Raw genomic sequence first — 17,188 nt, forward strand, 5'->3', positions numbered from 1 at the left:
GTTGAGAATTTGCTTCTCTACCACGTTCCGAGGCTATGCTAAGGCAACTGGTTAGGGATTGACTCCGGGAACCAGGAGGACAGCAGTGGGTCTCAGAATTTACTATACATAAGAATCACCTGGGATCCTGTTAAAATGTAGATTCTGATTCAGTATATCTGGGTTGGAAATGCAAATTCTCAGCAGGGGTTTGAACTGTAATGAGCCAGTCTGAAGCCCTGGAGAAACAGACTCCAGAAAGGTGGGAGGCACATACGGTTCTAAGAGCTGAGAAGCAGGCCTTTAGGTGTTCCGGTGCTGCTCAAGTGTGTGGTGTTACTGCACTTCATCATGAATATGGCTGACAGTAGTCCAAGAATTTGTGTTTTTGTTTTTTTTGGAGGAGGACTGGGGGGCGGTAACCTTGGGTAGATTACAGTTGTTATGCCAAAATGTTACTCATTTTTTAAAATGATAATTCCAGATAAGCAACATGGGTATTTTTTCTTTTATTTTTGATCTTAGTCAGAGTTCTTTAGAGAAACAGAACTAGTGACTTTATATATAAACATGTAAATATATTTATATTTAGAGAAAGAAATTTACTTCAAGGGGACTAACTAAAAACAAAGAAAACTAGTTGCTATAGAGTCAATTCTGATTCACGGTGACCTCACGTGCTCCGTAGGTCCCCAGGCCTTTCTTTCAAGGTGGCCAGAGTGCATTTTGTAATCTTCCTTCATTATTTTAATTCACATTGATTAGTTCCCATAGTTATTGAACAATATTGGTCCTCAGCAGCAGTTTGTAAAATTTAAGAAAACATAGTTCTGATTTTCAAAAAGTGAATTCTGGTACTCATTTTCAAATTGAATGAGCTTTCCAAATGGTAAGATAAATATAAAGAGCCATTCAAAACTGAACATGCAAAAAACATCAAATTTGCTGGACTTAAACAAAATGAATGATACATACATTAGAAAGTACTTTTGAGACAATTGTTATTGTTGTTGGGTGCCGTCAAGTCAATCCCAACTCCAAGGGACCTAATATGACAGAGTAGAACTGCCCTGTAGGGTTTCCTAGGCTGTCTTTTCTCCTGTGGAATCACTGGTGGGTTCAAACTGCTGACCTTTTGGTTAGCAGCTGAGTGCTTAACTGTTGTGCCACCAGAGCTCCTCTTGAGACAATTAAAAAAAAAAAAAAATAGGTCCTAAGAATTTAGCAAATATAGTTCCCCCAAAATCAAGGATTTGTATCACTGTTTCTATGAAGCCAGCATCATCAATCCTAACTGTACCTAACCAGAACATCTATTAAACCAAACGAAGAAACATGTGTTGAACACCTACTGTGTGCCAAGACCTTTGCAAGATATTAAGGCTACAATGGTGAACAAAATGGATTCTATTCCTGCTTTTCTTTTTAAGTTTATTATGGTAAAATATATATAACAAAATATTTGCCATTGTAACCATTTCTAAGCATGCATTTAAGTGACATTAGATTCATCGTGTTGTGCAACCCTCACCATTATCCATTTCTAAGTGTTTTTCATCACCCTCAACAGAAACTCAGTACTTCTTCAGCAATAATTCCCCATCCCCTTCTCCTCCCAGCCCCTGGTAACCACGAATAAACTCTGTCTCTGTGCATTTGACTCTTCTAGGTATTTCATATAAGAGGGATCATACAATATTTGTCCTTTTGTGTCTGGCTTATTTCACTTAGCATAATGCTTTCAAACTGCATCCATGTCATAGCATGTATCGGAACTGCATTTCTCTTTGTGGCTGACTAACATTCCATTATATGGATAGACCATATTTTGTTTATCCATCTATTAATGGACATTTGGGCTGTTTCCACATTTTGGCTATTGTGAATGATGCTGCAATGAACATTGGTATACAAGTGCTTTTTTGAGTCTCTGCTTTCAAGTGTTTGGGTATACACGTAGGAGTAGAATTGCTGGGTCATATGGTAATTCTTGGTTAATTCCAGAGACCCTGGTTGACACAAATAGTTAAGTACTAGACTATTAACCAAAAGGTTGGTGTTTCAAACCCACCCAGAAGCACCTTGGAAATAAGGCCTGGTGAACTGCTTTCAAAAAATCACCTTGAAACCCTTATAGAGTGAGTTCTGCTCTGCATACACGGTATTGCCGTGAATCAGAATTGACTCAACAGCAACTAACAGCAGTAACAACATAGTGGTTCTAGGTTCAAGCTTTCGAGAAGCCACCAGACTCTTCCAGGGCAGCTGCGCCATTTTACATTCCCACCATCAGTGGATAAGAGTTCTAGTTTCTCTGTAGCCTGGACAACGCTTGTTATTTTCCATTTTTCAGGTAATAGCTATCCTGGTTGGGGTTATTTGGTAACTCATTGTGACTTTAATTTGCACTTCCCTGGTGATTAATGATTTGTTGAGCATCTTTTTCATGTGCTTATTGGCCATTTGTATGTCTTCTTTGGAGAAACGTTTATTCAAGTCCTTTGCCCATTCTAACGTTCTGCCTCTTGGTCCAAGGGGTCTTCCCAAGCTCTAAACATCACCCTGCCTTTTAGCCAACAGGAACAAGAAAAGAGCAAAGGAATGTTAGTCCTCCCCTCTAAAGAGACTTCATAGTAGTATCACACAACACTTTTACTTAAATTCCATTATCCAAAACATGGTCATGTGGTTGTGCACAGCTGCAGGAGGAGCTGGTGAATGCCCTCCTTTAGCCAGCTGCTTGGCCAAATACCGCAGGCCTTTTTCTCAGGACGGAGTCCCTGGGTGGCACAAACAGTTCACATGCTCTGTTGCTAACTGAAAAATTGGAGATTCATGTCTACCCAGAGGCACCTCAGAAGAAAGGCCTGGTGATCTCTTTCTGAAAAAAATCATCCATTGACAACTTTATGGAGCACAGTTGTACTCTGATACACATGGGGTCACCATGAGTTGGAGTCAAGTCAACAGCAGCTGGTATTCAGGACAAAAGTATAATGAGTATTGGAAGATAGAGCTCGAAGTTTCTGCCACCAAAAAAAAAAAAAAAAAAAAGCAGGCATTAATCAGATCTTCTTTTCACATGTGACTAATGCTAGATGAAGTTCACAGGAGAAAAAAAATTAAAATGATTAATGTAGTTTGAATTTGTAGTATTCATTCCTTCAGCAAGTTTTTTTTTTAATATTTAGAATATCTTTTAACTAAATGAGATCTCATGAGGGATTGAAAAATGAATTAGTCATGAACTAGTCAAGAAGCTTACTGTCTAGAAGGTACTACACAATTAGCCTAAAATTAAAAAGTGATGACACACCAGGAGGTACAAACAAAATGCCGTGGCAGTTTAGAAAGAGAAGATTCTTGGAACTTTGTAAAAGAGCTGACTTTTCAACTTGACTTGAAAGTATATTTAGGGTTTAGATATGTGTAGAGGGTAGTGGCCAAAAGAGAACACGTATGTAAAATAAACATATACCATTTCTACTTCAATCTTTATTCATAAGGAAATCTGAAATCACTTGACCTCATCTAGTCTCAATAGCCTTGTGTAAAACAAGTCATTCCTACACTGCTACCTCAGAGGGAATTTTAAGGCTCAGTAGGTAAAAGTACCATGCAAATCTCAAATCACTCAGAGAAGTAAGATTTTTATTTTTCCTCTCTTTTTTAAAATTTCAGACTGCAGACACTCAGAAAACATTTATTGAACGGGAAAGGAGCAGCATAGACAAAGATATGTGATCGAGGTAGAAAGACTTGGGCAAAGAATAGGAATTACAGGGTGTGGCTGAACAACAGTATGCAAAGGACAGTTATATGGAATAGGATTTATTTGAAGACCTTTAATATCACGGTGGCGATGTTGGATTCAATTTGGTAGGCAGATGTCGTTGGAAAGATTTTGAACCCCTGGCTCGTGAAGATCGGTTTCACAACATTCTTCGGGGCAGATGTTAAGAGATTCTTTTGGGGGAAGGATGTTAAGTAACTATTACGAGCGAAGAGGGGACGAAGGCCTTAAACAGACGAATAGGCGTGGGCATGAAAGGGAAGGCAGATGTAAGAGGTATTTTAGAGTAGACTCAACAGAATTCACAAGAGTTTGATAGGAAAAGGAGTCAAAAATTACTGGAACAATTGAGTAGAGGTGGCATAAAGAAGGAATACCAACAGAAATTGGGTATATAGATATTTTAGTCATCTAGTGCTGCAATAACAGAAATGCCACAAGTGGATGGCTTTAACAAAGAGAAACTTATTTTCTGACAGTCTGGTAGGCTGGAAGTTCAAATTCAGGGCATCAGCTCCAGGGGAAGGCTTTCTGTCTCTGTCTGCTCTGGAAGAAGGCCCTTCTCATCAAACTTCCCCTGGACTAGGAGCATCTCCATGAAGGAACCCTGGGTCTAAAGGACAGGCTGTGCTCCTGGCACCGGTTTCTTGGTGGTATGAGGTCCCCATATCTCTCTGCTCATTTCTGTCTTTTATATCTCAAAAGAGATTGGTTTAAAACACTATCTAATCTTGTAGGTCTCATCAATATAACTGCCACTGATGCATCTCATTACATCAGATGGCAAAACGGTAGACAATCATACAATAGTGGGAATCATGACATAGCCATTGACAGATATTTTGGGGGGACACAATTCAATCCATGACAATAGAAAAAGATAGGTTTGACAAAGAAGAAAATCTGTATACTTTCTCGCAGGTGGGATATCCAAGTGGTGATTTCTGGCAAGTTAGGCCTTGAGTTTGGCTCACAACTGTCAATTTTAATTTGGAAGATTCCCCATTAGTAAAGCCATGACATAGCTTAGCTGGGTGAAAGAAATATGACGAAGAAGAGAATGCTTAAGAATCATTTAAGGTTAGGAAGTTTTCAGAAGAAGAGAAGTCAGTGAAAGAGTCGAGAAGAATCAGAGAAAACAACAGCTACTATTAAGCATGATTTAAGTAAATTATTCACGATAAATTTAAAATATGGGAGATTAACAGCATATGTTTTATAAACTGAGGTTTTGTGTTGGACATTAAGGATCTGTAGTCAGTCGGTATCTTTCTAAAGGAAAGCTAGTAATGAAAACTTCAGCTTACCTGCATGAGCTAACTGATCATTTTTACCCTTCAGTCAACAGACTCCATGCAGCTTCCTTACTGTTTCCCAGCTTGTACATCAGGCAGTGATTAACACTGAACTGCCACCTGTGGAAGTATGGCGACATGGGAAAGCTCCTCCTTATTCTGAACTGCCCCCGTGGATGTTGAGCTCTCACTGTGCGAACAATGAGTACCGAGGGCTAAAGAGATGGGCAAGCGCTCTGATTTGTGCTTGCCATCCTCCACATGGAAACCCTGGTGGCCTAGTGGTTAGGTGCTACGGCTGCTAACCAAAGGGTCGGCAGTTTGAATCCGCCAGGCTCTCCTTGGAAACCCTATGGGGCAGTTCTACTCTGTCCTATAGGGTCGCTATGAGTCAGAGTCTACTCGACGGCACTGGGTTTGGTTTTGGGTTTATCCTCCACATGGGAAACGTGTCCTCTGCTGCAGTGTTAAAGCTGCTATTTGCCTGGCCATTAGCGACATGATATTTTGAACTAATGATGAGTCTGCTGAAAAAAAGCTGCCCTACTGATCACTTGATTGGTTGCACAGTGGTTAAAGCAATCAGCTGCTATCCAAAAGGTCCGAAGTTCGAAACCACTAGCGGCTCCGGGGAGAAAGGTGTGGCAGTCAGCTCCCTTAGAGATTTACAGCCTTGGAAACCCTGTGGGGTCGCTATGAGTCAGAACCGACTCTCCGGCAGTGGGCTTGGTTTTGGTTAAATTGATGCTTGACCCCTCCTTAGCCACTCCCACCACCTTCCACTTCTGGGGCTAGAGTGAGAATGCAGATTTTAGCACTCAAAGATCTACCCACAAACCCAAATTAACCTGAAAAGACAACCAAAACAAAGCAAAATGCTGGAAGAGATAGGTGAGATTGTTTTAGGCTTTGGAAGACTTTTGATTGTAGTCATGGAAATTCCGTATGTAATGTAAATCGATTTAGAAATCGTCCCTTCAATATCATGTTAAAACCAGGAGATTTCTGAGAGACTGAGAAGAAAAACTGAGCTCAAATCAGATATGTTTCCAAAGTAGATTAGAGTTTACCGGAGCCTGAGGGAGGAAAGAAAACAAAAAAAACAAACCGTTGCCATCGAGTCAATTCCAACTCATAGCGACCAATTCCGACCGCACAGGACAAAGTAGAACTACTGCCCCACGGTGTCTCCAAGGAGCGGCTGGTGGATCCAAGCCACTGACTTTTTCGTTAGCAGCTGAGCTCTTAGGGGCACAGAGTTTCTGTTTGGGGTTGATGAAAAATTTTGGAAATTCATAGTGGTGAAGGCTGCACAATATTGTGAATGTACTTAATACCATCACATTGTACACTTAAAATATGCACAACATAAAATTTCCCATTTTAACCATCTTTATCACGATAAATTAAAAAAAATAAACAGATGTGTCACGAATTGTTCATGCTTTGTAACTGGGCCAAAATTGAAATTGATTTATGTGAAGGGGAAGTAAAAACGTCAGTTGAACACTTTTAAAGCAATAATTTAGTTAAAATGTGGTTTTTGCTAGTGAATGTTTTTAATTTACAGGGCTGGTAACCTCCTACAAAGACAAGTGTTAGAACAGGTAGGAGCAGAGGGGGCTGACACACGGAGGGCCCCAACTCCCCTTCTTCACAGTCACGATGAAAGAGTTGTCTGTGTGCCAAGGGTCTGATAAAAACTGCCACAGGAACTCAGAACATTAGGAGGTGGTACAGAATATGCCTCTTATGTATATTTCTACTTTTGGTCCTGGTTTTTATGGTACCCTGTGTTGGTGGCACAGCTTTAAGGATATTTGTAAAAACTTGTGTTATTTCTAAAGATCAGATGCTTAGAAGTTCTGTGAACAGCTAGCAAGTTGCCATCAAGTTGACCTCGACTCGCAGCAACCCCATGTGTGTGTCAGAGTAGGACTGTACCCCACAGGGTTTTCAGTGGCTGATTTTTCCAAAGTAGATTGCCAGGCCTTTCTTTCGAGGTGCCTCTGTTGCACCTCAATCTCCAACCTTTTGGTTAGCAGCCGAGCACAGTAACCATTCACGCCACCCTGCAGCTCCTCTGTGAACAGCTAAGGAGGAACAAAAACTGTTTTAGTAAATGTGAGTAGGGAGGTATGAGTATACTCTAAAAACAATCATTGATTTATGTAGACAGCATTGGAAAAGGCATTTTAATTTACCTTTAAACAACTTCATCTCTCTCTACTGACCTACTTACAGTGTTGGGTCAGCTGTTTAATACAGAGGGGAGGGAGTACCTAAGACTGAATTTGAGAAAGGCAGATTTTACCTCAAGCTCTGTGATTTTTTTTTTTTTTTTTTTTTTTTTGAGTTATTTAACCAATGTGGGCTTCATTCATTCATTTATGGAGTTAGTCAACAAACATTTGACAAGTTTTTACTCTGGTCTGGCCCACTCCTAAGTGTCATCTTCCAGGGACTAAAAGAGTGTCATTCAGGGCCCTTGCAGCTCTGACACGCATCACTGAATGGCAGTAACTGCTTAATGAGGACCTTCGTGAAAAGGAGAATTATCAGCTACCTCTGAAGGCTTGGAGGAATTCAGTCAGGATTAGGGAAAATACGGCTTAGACTCGGAAAGCAGCACAGAAAGTCACAGCGCCAGCCTCAGTCTTCAGGAAAAGAGCCCAGTGCCTAGGCTACCTAGAACCGAGTCTGAGCAGATGGAACAATATCAAGAGTTGGGAAAATGCTTAAACTGACTAGTACAAGAGCTCATGGTAGAGACAGACGTAATACAAGCAACACAGGCAAACACTTGGGCCCTGCCCAGCCACGATTTCAATTTCAGGTGGATCTAGCTAGACTGGTAAAATGACAAGAGGGCATTGGTAGAAAACTGCATTCGCTCACCAACCACCGCCCCCCCCCAACAAAAAAAAAGCCTTGATAGTATTTTCACATCACAGTGACATTTGCAGACAGGTAATTACTGGTCAGTTCTGACATTGTGTGATTTTTTTTTAATTAAACAGGTTACTATGATAACCATATTAATTTTATTTTTCAGTTCCAAAATGTCCCTTCATGGCCATTCTGTATTTCACTTTTTTTCTCTTTTTCCCTTTCTCTTGTTTTAACCCTCCTCTCCCTGAATGAACTGCCTGAGCCCCTTCAGAATGAGGAAGCTGAACTGCTTCTGTAAGCACCACAAAATAGTCCCCATTATTTTCAATTTGAAAATGTTGGAGAAACGTTAAGTGAAATCTGCCATACTGCTCTCATACAACACATTTGACCCCGAGATACGTTAAGAACTTCATCCTCCAATGCTTTTAATTCTAATCCTTGCAGAGACGAAATTCATTGCTTGAATTACAAAAGTAAGTCTCATTAAGGCTAAAAAGCAGTGACCCAAATAGCATAATGGATTAAAATGGTGACCTTGCGACTTTAGAGCTTTACTTTCAAATCTGACTGTGTGGGCAAACCATTTCAACAGTCAATTAATCAATTGGTTGATGCCAACCTGTACGAGTGATGAGATGGTAGATCATTTTAGCCAGTACTAGCCTACCTAGAATTAAACTGATAACCATACTACACTTACCAACTCCCCAAACCTTTCTTAAATAATCAGAATAAAATAAACAGGGTTTAATGAATTGCTATGAATGCTGTAATCACTAATAATTGTATAACTTTGACAGGCACTCTAATAAGCATCAATATTTTGAAACTTAACACCGTATAAATCTATTAATGATGTATGCTTACATTTGATGAGTACTGAAAGACTGTAAATAAATCAGGTTGTGAGTAATGCAATGGGATGTTGAATTAATTCTCAAATTCTGTTCTTTTGGTAACAGCACCTGTGTTGATATATACAGTGAGGATTATTTTACCCCAGAAAAAAATGGTTGTAGCTCAGCAGAACACCCTGCAGTCTAAAGAATTAAAAAAATGTACATTGCCAGAAGTATATTTATGAAAAATTATTCCTTTCCCCCAATCTTCTTTTTGTAGATGCAAGATATTCGGAACCCCGAAGGAACCCAGTATAGCACCCACCCTCAGATGGCAGCCATGAGATCTAGGGTGCAGCCTGCCGATGTCAGGCAGCAGCCTGGGATGATGCCACATGGCCAGCTGACCACCATCAACCAGTCTCAGCTCAGCGCCCAACTTGGCTTGAATATGGGAGGGAGCAGTGTTCCCCACAATTCACCTTCTCCACCTGGAAGCAAGTCGGCAACCCCTTCTCCCTCCAGCTCGGTGCATGAAGACGAAGGGGATGACACTTCTAAGGTATGGTAGGCTATTTGCAGGACTGGGGAAGACAGCCAGTGGCCCAAAAAAAGTACTCTGTGGCACCTTTCTTGAATTATGGTGGGTGCAAGTTCTAAATTTGTACGTCCAAATGAGAAGCGTTGGTGCAGCCATAGTGGGTACTCTTTTCTAGTTACAAACTGAGTGGACTAAACCACCTGCTTACCAGATTACACTCTTCAGTCTACAGTAAGGCCTTTAAGTACAGCTATATATTAAGCATAAAAGTAGTTTGCACCCACAAAATACATATAGCAAACAATACATAATGAATCTTTAGGACTCATCATCCAACATCAAGCTTATTCACGTTCCAATAAGTCTATCTCAGTTTAACCATGTGGGTTTATTGTTGTCGTTGTTGTTTTATTGTGGTAAATATATATACAACAAAATATTTGCCAATTCAACATTTTTTCTGCGCACAGTTCAGTGGCATTAACTACATTCTTAATGTTCAATCAATGCCACTATCCATTTCCGAAGCCAGGTGTTTGAAAGAAACAACATCCCAGGGATACAGTGATCTCTGTGTGTGTGTGTGCGTGTGTGTATGTGTGAGTGTACAAGATGTTATGGTTAGATGAAATCTTTGAGATTGCCTGATCCAACTATTTCATATCGAGAATAAAGAAACTCAGGGCTGAGGGTATCAGATGAGCCCCCTCCAGCAGCAGAAGCCTGGGTGTTCACTGCATGCCTTTTGTGAACCCCATGCCACCATGGTTGTCAGTCTGTCTGCCTGTGTCACCAAGAGTGTCACTTTAACATTATTGATGAGAAGGGAGGTCTTCATGTCCTTAAACTGGAAAAATAGCTACAGAAGACAGGTAGTTCCTTCGAGTGCTAGAGGCGACTTTTTAAACGACTGCACCAACAGTGAGTACTTTCTCATTCAAAAACACCAAAATACTCTTCTTATTGCCTTGATTACCAGTCAGGCATCTTCCAGCATTGTCCCAGTGAGAAAGACTCACATGCCTATTACTCTGAAAACTCATGGTAACAGAGTACTTCATATTCATCCTCTTTTTTTCTTCTTCTTTTTTTTTAATCTTAATTATGAATAGTCACTGGTGTTAGCCACTTGGCTTTCTTTTCATTTTTATGAGAATTTTGTTTTTGGGAAATGATATCATCAGCAGCTAACAAAGGCAAACTGTGATATTCTGATCAATGTGGTTAGTTTTCCAATGGCTACATTCATTTTTTAAAGGTTCAGATAAATAGTGATGCACTGATTTATTTAGCTTTGTGGCAAAGATAGAAAAACCTATTGCCACTGAGTTCATTCTGACTCACAGTGACCCTACAGGACAGAGTAGAACTGCCCCAAAGGGTTTCCAAGGAGCAGCTGGTAGATTCAAACTGCCGACCTTTTGGTTAGCAGCCCAGCTCTTAACCACTGAGCCACAAAGGCTCCTGTGCAAAGATAAGGCTACACAACTAAACATAACCTCCTGTACTGATCCCCTCTGCCCTCAGTCTCTCCCTGTTGGCAGTAAGCTAGCCTCTCATTGGATAGGATAAAAAGGCAGGAGGCAATTAATTGATACTACATAAATCATTTATCAGGCTAGTGAAATCCTTGCTTTTAGCTGAGCATTTAGAGGGGGAAATAATTTTCTTAAGAAAATATGGATTGTCCTAATGACAACTATCATCTGGACTTAAAAGTGAATACTAAGAATTTGTGGCCAATGATTTAGATATTGGATTATGCATGGATAATTCTAATTAATTTCCTAAACATGGATAACATGTACTATATTATAAGGGAAAAAATTAATGCTCTGCTCGTAGTAAAGATCAGTTTGTGCATCTGGATTGTATCTTTATAAGTATTTGTTGCTGACAACTCAAGTAATTAAATGGAAAATTAGTAGCATCTTCTGACAGTAAATTTTATACAGGATTATGCTTAATTGCAATAGCATTTTCCACCCTCCGCTTCCACCCTCCGCAACTTAAATAAGTAGAAGAGTGAGTAGAAACCTGGAGCTTGTAGAAGGAACATCCATAGATTCAGCCATTTGCTGTTGACCTCAAGGTCCATATCTTATCATTTTTATGAGGCATCAACTTTTATGTTATAAGCTTCCAGCCTGGTATGAAACTTTGCCAGTGAGTATCAGGGTTGTCCAAAGAAACAGAACCGGTAGAATCTCTCTCTCTCTACCTATCTATCTACCTACTTACCTACCTGTCTGTCTGTCTATCTGTCTATCTCTCCATCCATCCATTCCTAAACGGATTTACGTTAAGGAATTGGCTCATGTGATTGGGGGTTGGCAAGTCCAAAATTTGTAGGGCAGGTAAGCAGGTTGGAAACTCAGGCAGGAGTGATGGGAGCCTTGAGCCAGAATTCCACCCACCCCCCACCACCACCCCCCCGGCCCCCGTCAGGGAAACCTCAGTTTTGCTTTTAAGGCTTTTCAACTGATTGGATAAGGCCCGCTAGCTTTATTGAGGATAATATCCTTTACCCAGAGTCAACTGATTGTAGGTGTTAGTAGTGTCTGCAAAACACCTTCACAACACCTAGCTTAGTGTTTGATTGAATAACTGGATACAGCTCACAGAGTTGACATGTATGGTTTCTCATCACAGTGTCCTATGCAATCACCCTATAGCCAATCTCAAAATAATTTTATAGTTCTTTAGTAGTGGTTGTGTAAGCATTATATAGAAGTTATATTCTGTAGTGGCATGTTCTTGAATTAGGGATTTGTGAGGGTATAAGGATGACTTTCTCAAGAGTGCCCTGGTTAAAATGGTTTGTTTGTGTTTTTTTTTTTTTTTTGGTCTGAATAAATATTCCCAAGTTCATGTTTTGTTGAAGTGTATGTTCCACCCATCCATTCCAATCCTGTGCTCTATTCTTCACCTTCGCAATTCAAAATCCTCCTACTGATTTCTTCAACTTAAATTTCTTAAATGCCTAGAAAACCACCCCCCCAAAAATATGTTCAAACATTCTACATCACAGTTAAAGATTAAGCTGGATTTTTTTCCTTTATGTCTGAGCAGGATTTATGTGGATTGTTGTACTGCGTCAGCTTCAGTTAAATATGATATAGCATTAATTCAAAAAGATCATTTAAATCATTCCTAACAAGTGCACTAAAAAGGAATGTTTAGTCCCACAACCGGAAAAATAAGCCTTTAAAGCTTCCCTCTTAACACTTTATGCTTTCTTTAGGTAATTACATATTAATTCCAGCTTACTTAAGTAAATGATATGAAATAAGTTTGTTTGGACAGAAATCTTGTAAATGCAGTAGTAAAATAAATTATCACCCTATAAACACTACCCATGGTTCTGATTGTTACGAAGTTGTCTCGACAGCCTTAAGTCATAAATGAGACAGACGTACAGTAAAACATGCAAAGAAATATAAACATGGGCAGCTTGTGGTTCTAAGCCTGTAATCCAGTACTGTCAATACACCAAACACGGTAAAATACTTAATTTATCTGGCATTACAAGTATATTTTGGGGACAGATTTTCCTTTAAAGAAATTATGGGCTAAGAGTCATAGCATGTATTTTTCCATGCTTTTACTTTCAGCTGTCCTGTTAGAAGTATTCTTATGTTTCATATGGGTCTCTTGTAAACAGTATATTGTTAGATAATCTTTTACAATAAATGGAGCATGTACGGCATTTACATTAACAGAAATACGAAAATATTTGAGCTTCTTTATCCAGGTGTGTTGATTTCTATTTTTCCCATAAATGTCCTATGTTTCTTTTTCTCTGTTCTTGCCTTCATTAAGATTGTTTTTATTTTTCTCATCACATTTTTTTTCATTATAAGTTTAAAAATTATACACTTGTTCTCTTCTTTTAGGGACTACCCTTGGTGTACGAATGCATAAAAGTCTAAAACTGATCAATGTCTTCACTCTCCTCCTTAGAATATTTTAACTTCAGACAGTCCTTCCAATTCATACTGGGAGCTGTTACTGCTGTTGTTCATTTTAACTATAATTTAAATAAACTGTAATTTAAAAAATCTTACAAAGTATATTTTTATTCTTTTATACAGTATTTTTTTTCCTTTTGGATTGACTCATACATTTAATCTGTCTTTTATCTGGTACAACTTTCCTTATGCCTTTACATTTTTCTTTAGTGAGGATCTGTTTGTAACATATATCCCTTAAAAAATTCTTCTGTTGTGTATAGAATTCTAGATTGACAGTTGTCATCCTTCAGCATTTTGAAAATATTGTAAGATATTATTCCATTGAATTGTGGCTTCCATCATTGTTTTTGAGAAGTCCACTGCCTTACTGTCTTTCCTTTCTTTTTTTTATTGTAAAATATACATTGCACAACTTTGCCAATTCAGCATTTTTCAGGCATACAGTTTAGTGATATCAATGACATTAATCATGCTGTGCAATCATCACCCATAATCTTTGCCAAAGTTCATGTCACCCTAAACAGAAACTCATTGCTTCCTAAACATTGCCCCTATCTTTCCCCCTTCCTCCTGCCCGTGGTAACCACTAATAAACTTTAGTCTCCATACATTTGCTTATTCTTGTTGTTTTATATAAGTGAGATCATACAATCTTTTTCCTTTTGTGATTGACTTATTTCACCCAGCATAATGTTTTCAAAGTTCGTTCATGTTGCCTAAGTGTCAGGACTTCATTTCTCTTCATGGCTGAGTAATATTTCATCATACGTATGTACGTACTGCATTTTGTTTATCCATTTGTCCACTGATGGCCATTTAAGTTGTTTCCACCTTTTGGCTATTGTGAATAGTGCTAAAATGAGCATTGGTATCCATGTGTCTGTTTGTGTTGCTGCTTCCAAGTCTCTTGAGTATATACCTAGGAGTGGAATTGTTGGGTCATATGGCAGTTCTTTGTTTAGCTTTTTGAAGAACTGCCAAACTGTCTTCCACAGCAGCGGTACCATTTTGCATTCCCATCAGCTATGGATAAGAAAGGGTTCCAACTTCTCCACAACCTCCCCAAAGGTATTGTTTTCCTTTTCTTTTCTTTCTTTTTTTTTTTTTTATCATAGTCATTCTAGTGGGTGTGAAGTGCTATCTCATCGTGGTTTTGATTTGCATCTTTGCATCTCCCTAAGAGCTAATGAAGGAACCCTGGTGGCTCAGTGGTTAAGTGCTCAGCTGCTAATCAAAAGGTCTGCGGTTTGAACCCACCAACCACTCCTAGGGAGAAAGATGTGGCAGTCCGCTTCTATAAAGATTATAGCCTCAGAAATCCTATGGGGCAGTTCTATTCTGAACTGTGGGGTTGCGATGAATGGGAATTCTACTCCACAGCAATGGGTTTGGCTTTTGGTAATAGCTAATGATGTTGAACATCTTTTCATGTGCTTATTGGTCATTTGTATATCTTCTTTAGTGAAATATCTATTCAAATCCTTTGCCTATTTTTTGATTGTGTTCTCTTTTTGTTGTTGAGTTGTGGGAGTTCTTTAAATATTCTGAATATTAAACCCTATCTGATATATGGTTCCCAAAAGTGTTCTCCCATTCTGTAGGTTGTCTCTTCACTTTGTTATTAAAGTCCTTTGTTGAATAAAAATTTTTAATTTTAGTAAGGTCCAATATATCTATTTTGTCTTTTGTTGATAGTGCTTTTGGTGTCAAATCTAAGAATTCATTACTAAAACTTAGGTCCCAAAGCCATACCTCTCCTCATGTTTTCTTCAAGGAATTTATGATTTCATTTCTTACATTTAGGTCTTTGATATCACTGTCTTTCCTTTTAAATTAATCTGCTTTTTCTCTCACCATTTTAAAGATCTTTCCTTCTCTTTGATGTCCTGGAGCTTCTTTGTGATGCGGTTGAGTTTCTTTACATTTTTCCAATACTATAAGATTTCTGTCCTTCATCAGTTCTGGAAAATTTTTCAGTCATTATTTTTTTTTCCCCATTCTTGCTCCCCTCTCATTCTGTAATTGTGATTAGATATGTGTTAGACATTCTCATCCTTGTCCTCCCTGACTCTTCCCTTTCATATTTTCCATGTCTTTGTCTCTCTGTATAACATCAAGATTAATTTATTTGTATCTGCCTCCCAGTTCATAATCCTCTTTTTAGCTATTTCTAATCTGAAATTAAATTGGTCTATTGAGGCTTTAATTTCTGTTATATTTCTAGTTTGCCTTGGTTCTTTTTCAAATCTGCTTGGACTTTTTTTTTTTAGTTGCTTGCTCTTTTCCCATATATTTAATCTCTTTTATCATGTTAATCATATTTGCTTTATATCCTCTTTCTGCTAACTCCAATACTTGAAGTCTTTTGAGGTCTGATTCTGTTATCCGTTGTTACTGCCAGGTCTCAGTCTTAATGTCTTGTTTCATTTTATGTGTCGTTGTTTTGTTTTTGGAATGAGGACTGATATTATAATTTTATCTACACAAATTCTTTTAGATCTGGTTTGAAAGTGAATTCCTCCGAAATAAATTTGTGTTTGCTTCTGCCAGGCATCTTAAACCGTTACAGCCTAGAACCACCCAACTAGTGTCAATTCAGGCAACAAATCCTTGTAAATGATGTCTGTTGCTTATGAATTATCACAAGAGAATTTTTCCCCCTCTCCCCATTCACTACTGATATTCCAGAGCAATTATCCTTGGAGATCCTTGGAGGGCACATACGGGGGAGACGATGTGATGCACCCTTGCAATGAGAGTCTAATTCTTGTGTGTCCTGACTTTCATGGAAACTGTCCTACCCCACATCCCACTTTTGGTCAGTCCTGGGCTTTACATCTGTCCACTGTACCCTTTGATTCAGTTTCACCAGGTTCAGTAACTATCTTCAAGCTGGCTTTAGTACTCTATGTTTCTGAGTTCCTGCTTTCACTTCATCTGTGTCTTCAGGAGTTCCTCCCTAGTTTGCCGGTTCATCAATGTGTGCGTGTTCCACTATACGGGAAGAAACAAAAATCTTTAGACTTTTTTCCCAAGGCAAATAGGATGTCTCTAGAGTAGCAATTAAATAAGCCTGTAGAGATGCAGTTTTTATTTACTACTCTTCTAAAGGAAGACTTCTGGAATAAAGCAAAAATGATAAGCAGACACGGCTCTATAAACATGAGGTAAAATCAAGCAGTGTTGAAAGAAATGTCAGTCCACTTTATCCAGCAATGGAATTTAAAACGGGGACTTGAAAATCTGGTATTTTCTACACTGAACTGTGTTTGTTATATTCCTGGTCAACCCTTCATGTGTGGTAATATGTATGATGCCTTAGACTCCAGCAATTTAATTAATATACCTCCCTTATCTAAAAAATATTATACACACATACGTGCACGCGCGCACACGCACACACACCCCTATTACCCCCATTGGTTAAGGATGAGCCTAACAAACTAGTTTGGGGAAAAATGGCAGATTTCAGTCAAATTAAGTACCTTTCACACCTGATACCAAACAATTGTTTCAAAAATCTGCACATATAATTCAGCTATGCTAGTGTACAGTGTTTTTAAAGAATTTATGTTCTTAAACATACCCTAGATGACTTAAGCATACTTGATTAATTTATGGAATAAAAAAAAAAAAGTGGGGCTAAGCCTAGGTAACTGGAATTTTTTCACCAGGAACCTACCTCGATAAGGTTCAGCATTCTCTGCGTGAAAAAGAAGCTCTCCATCCAGACTGGTAAGGGAGAAGTAAAAGTATGTCTATTTGCAGATGACATGATCTTATACGCAGTAAACCCTAAAGAATCCTCAAAAAAAACTACTGAAACTAATTGAAGAGTTCAGCAGAGTATCAGGATACAAGATAAACATACA

At 38.8% G+C, this 17,188-nt stretch overlaps 1 protein-coding gene across 3 annotated transcripts in view; it reads left to right on the plus strand.

Annotated features, from left to right (window-relative positions):
* Positions 1–17,188, plus strand: part of TOX (thymocyte selection associated high mobility group box) — a 364,544-nt gene that overhangs the window by 291,077 nt on the left and 56,279 nt on the right. For all 3 annotated transcript variants that reach the window (XM_049854467.1, XM_049854469.1, XM_049854468.1), the window contains exon 4: positions 9,082–9,363. In XM_049854467.1, coding sequence (XP_049710424.1) covers positions 9,082–9,363 — 282 coding nt within the window. The remainder of the gene's footprint in view (positions 1–9,081; positions 9,364–17,188) is intronic.

Source organism: Elephas maximus, chromosome 15 (genome assembly GCF_024166365.1).
Source record: "Elephas maximus indicus isolate mEleMax1 chromosome 15, mEleMax1 primary haplotype, whole genome shotgun sequence".
Taxonomy (NCBI): Eukaryota; Metazoa; Chordata; class Mammalia; order Proboscidea; family Elephantidae; genus Elephas; species Elephas maximus.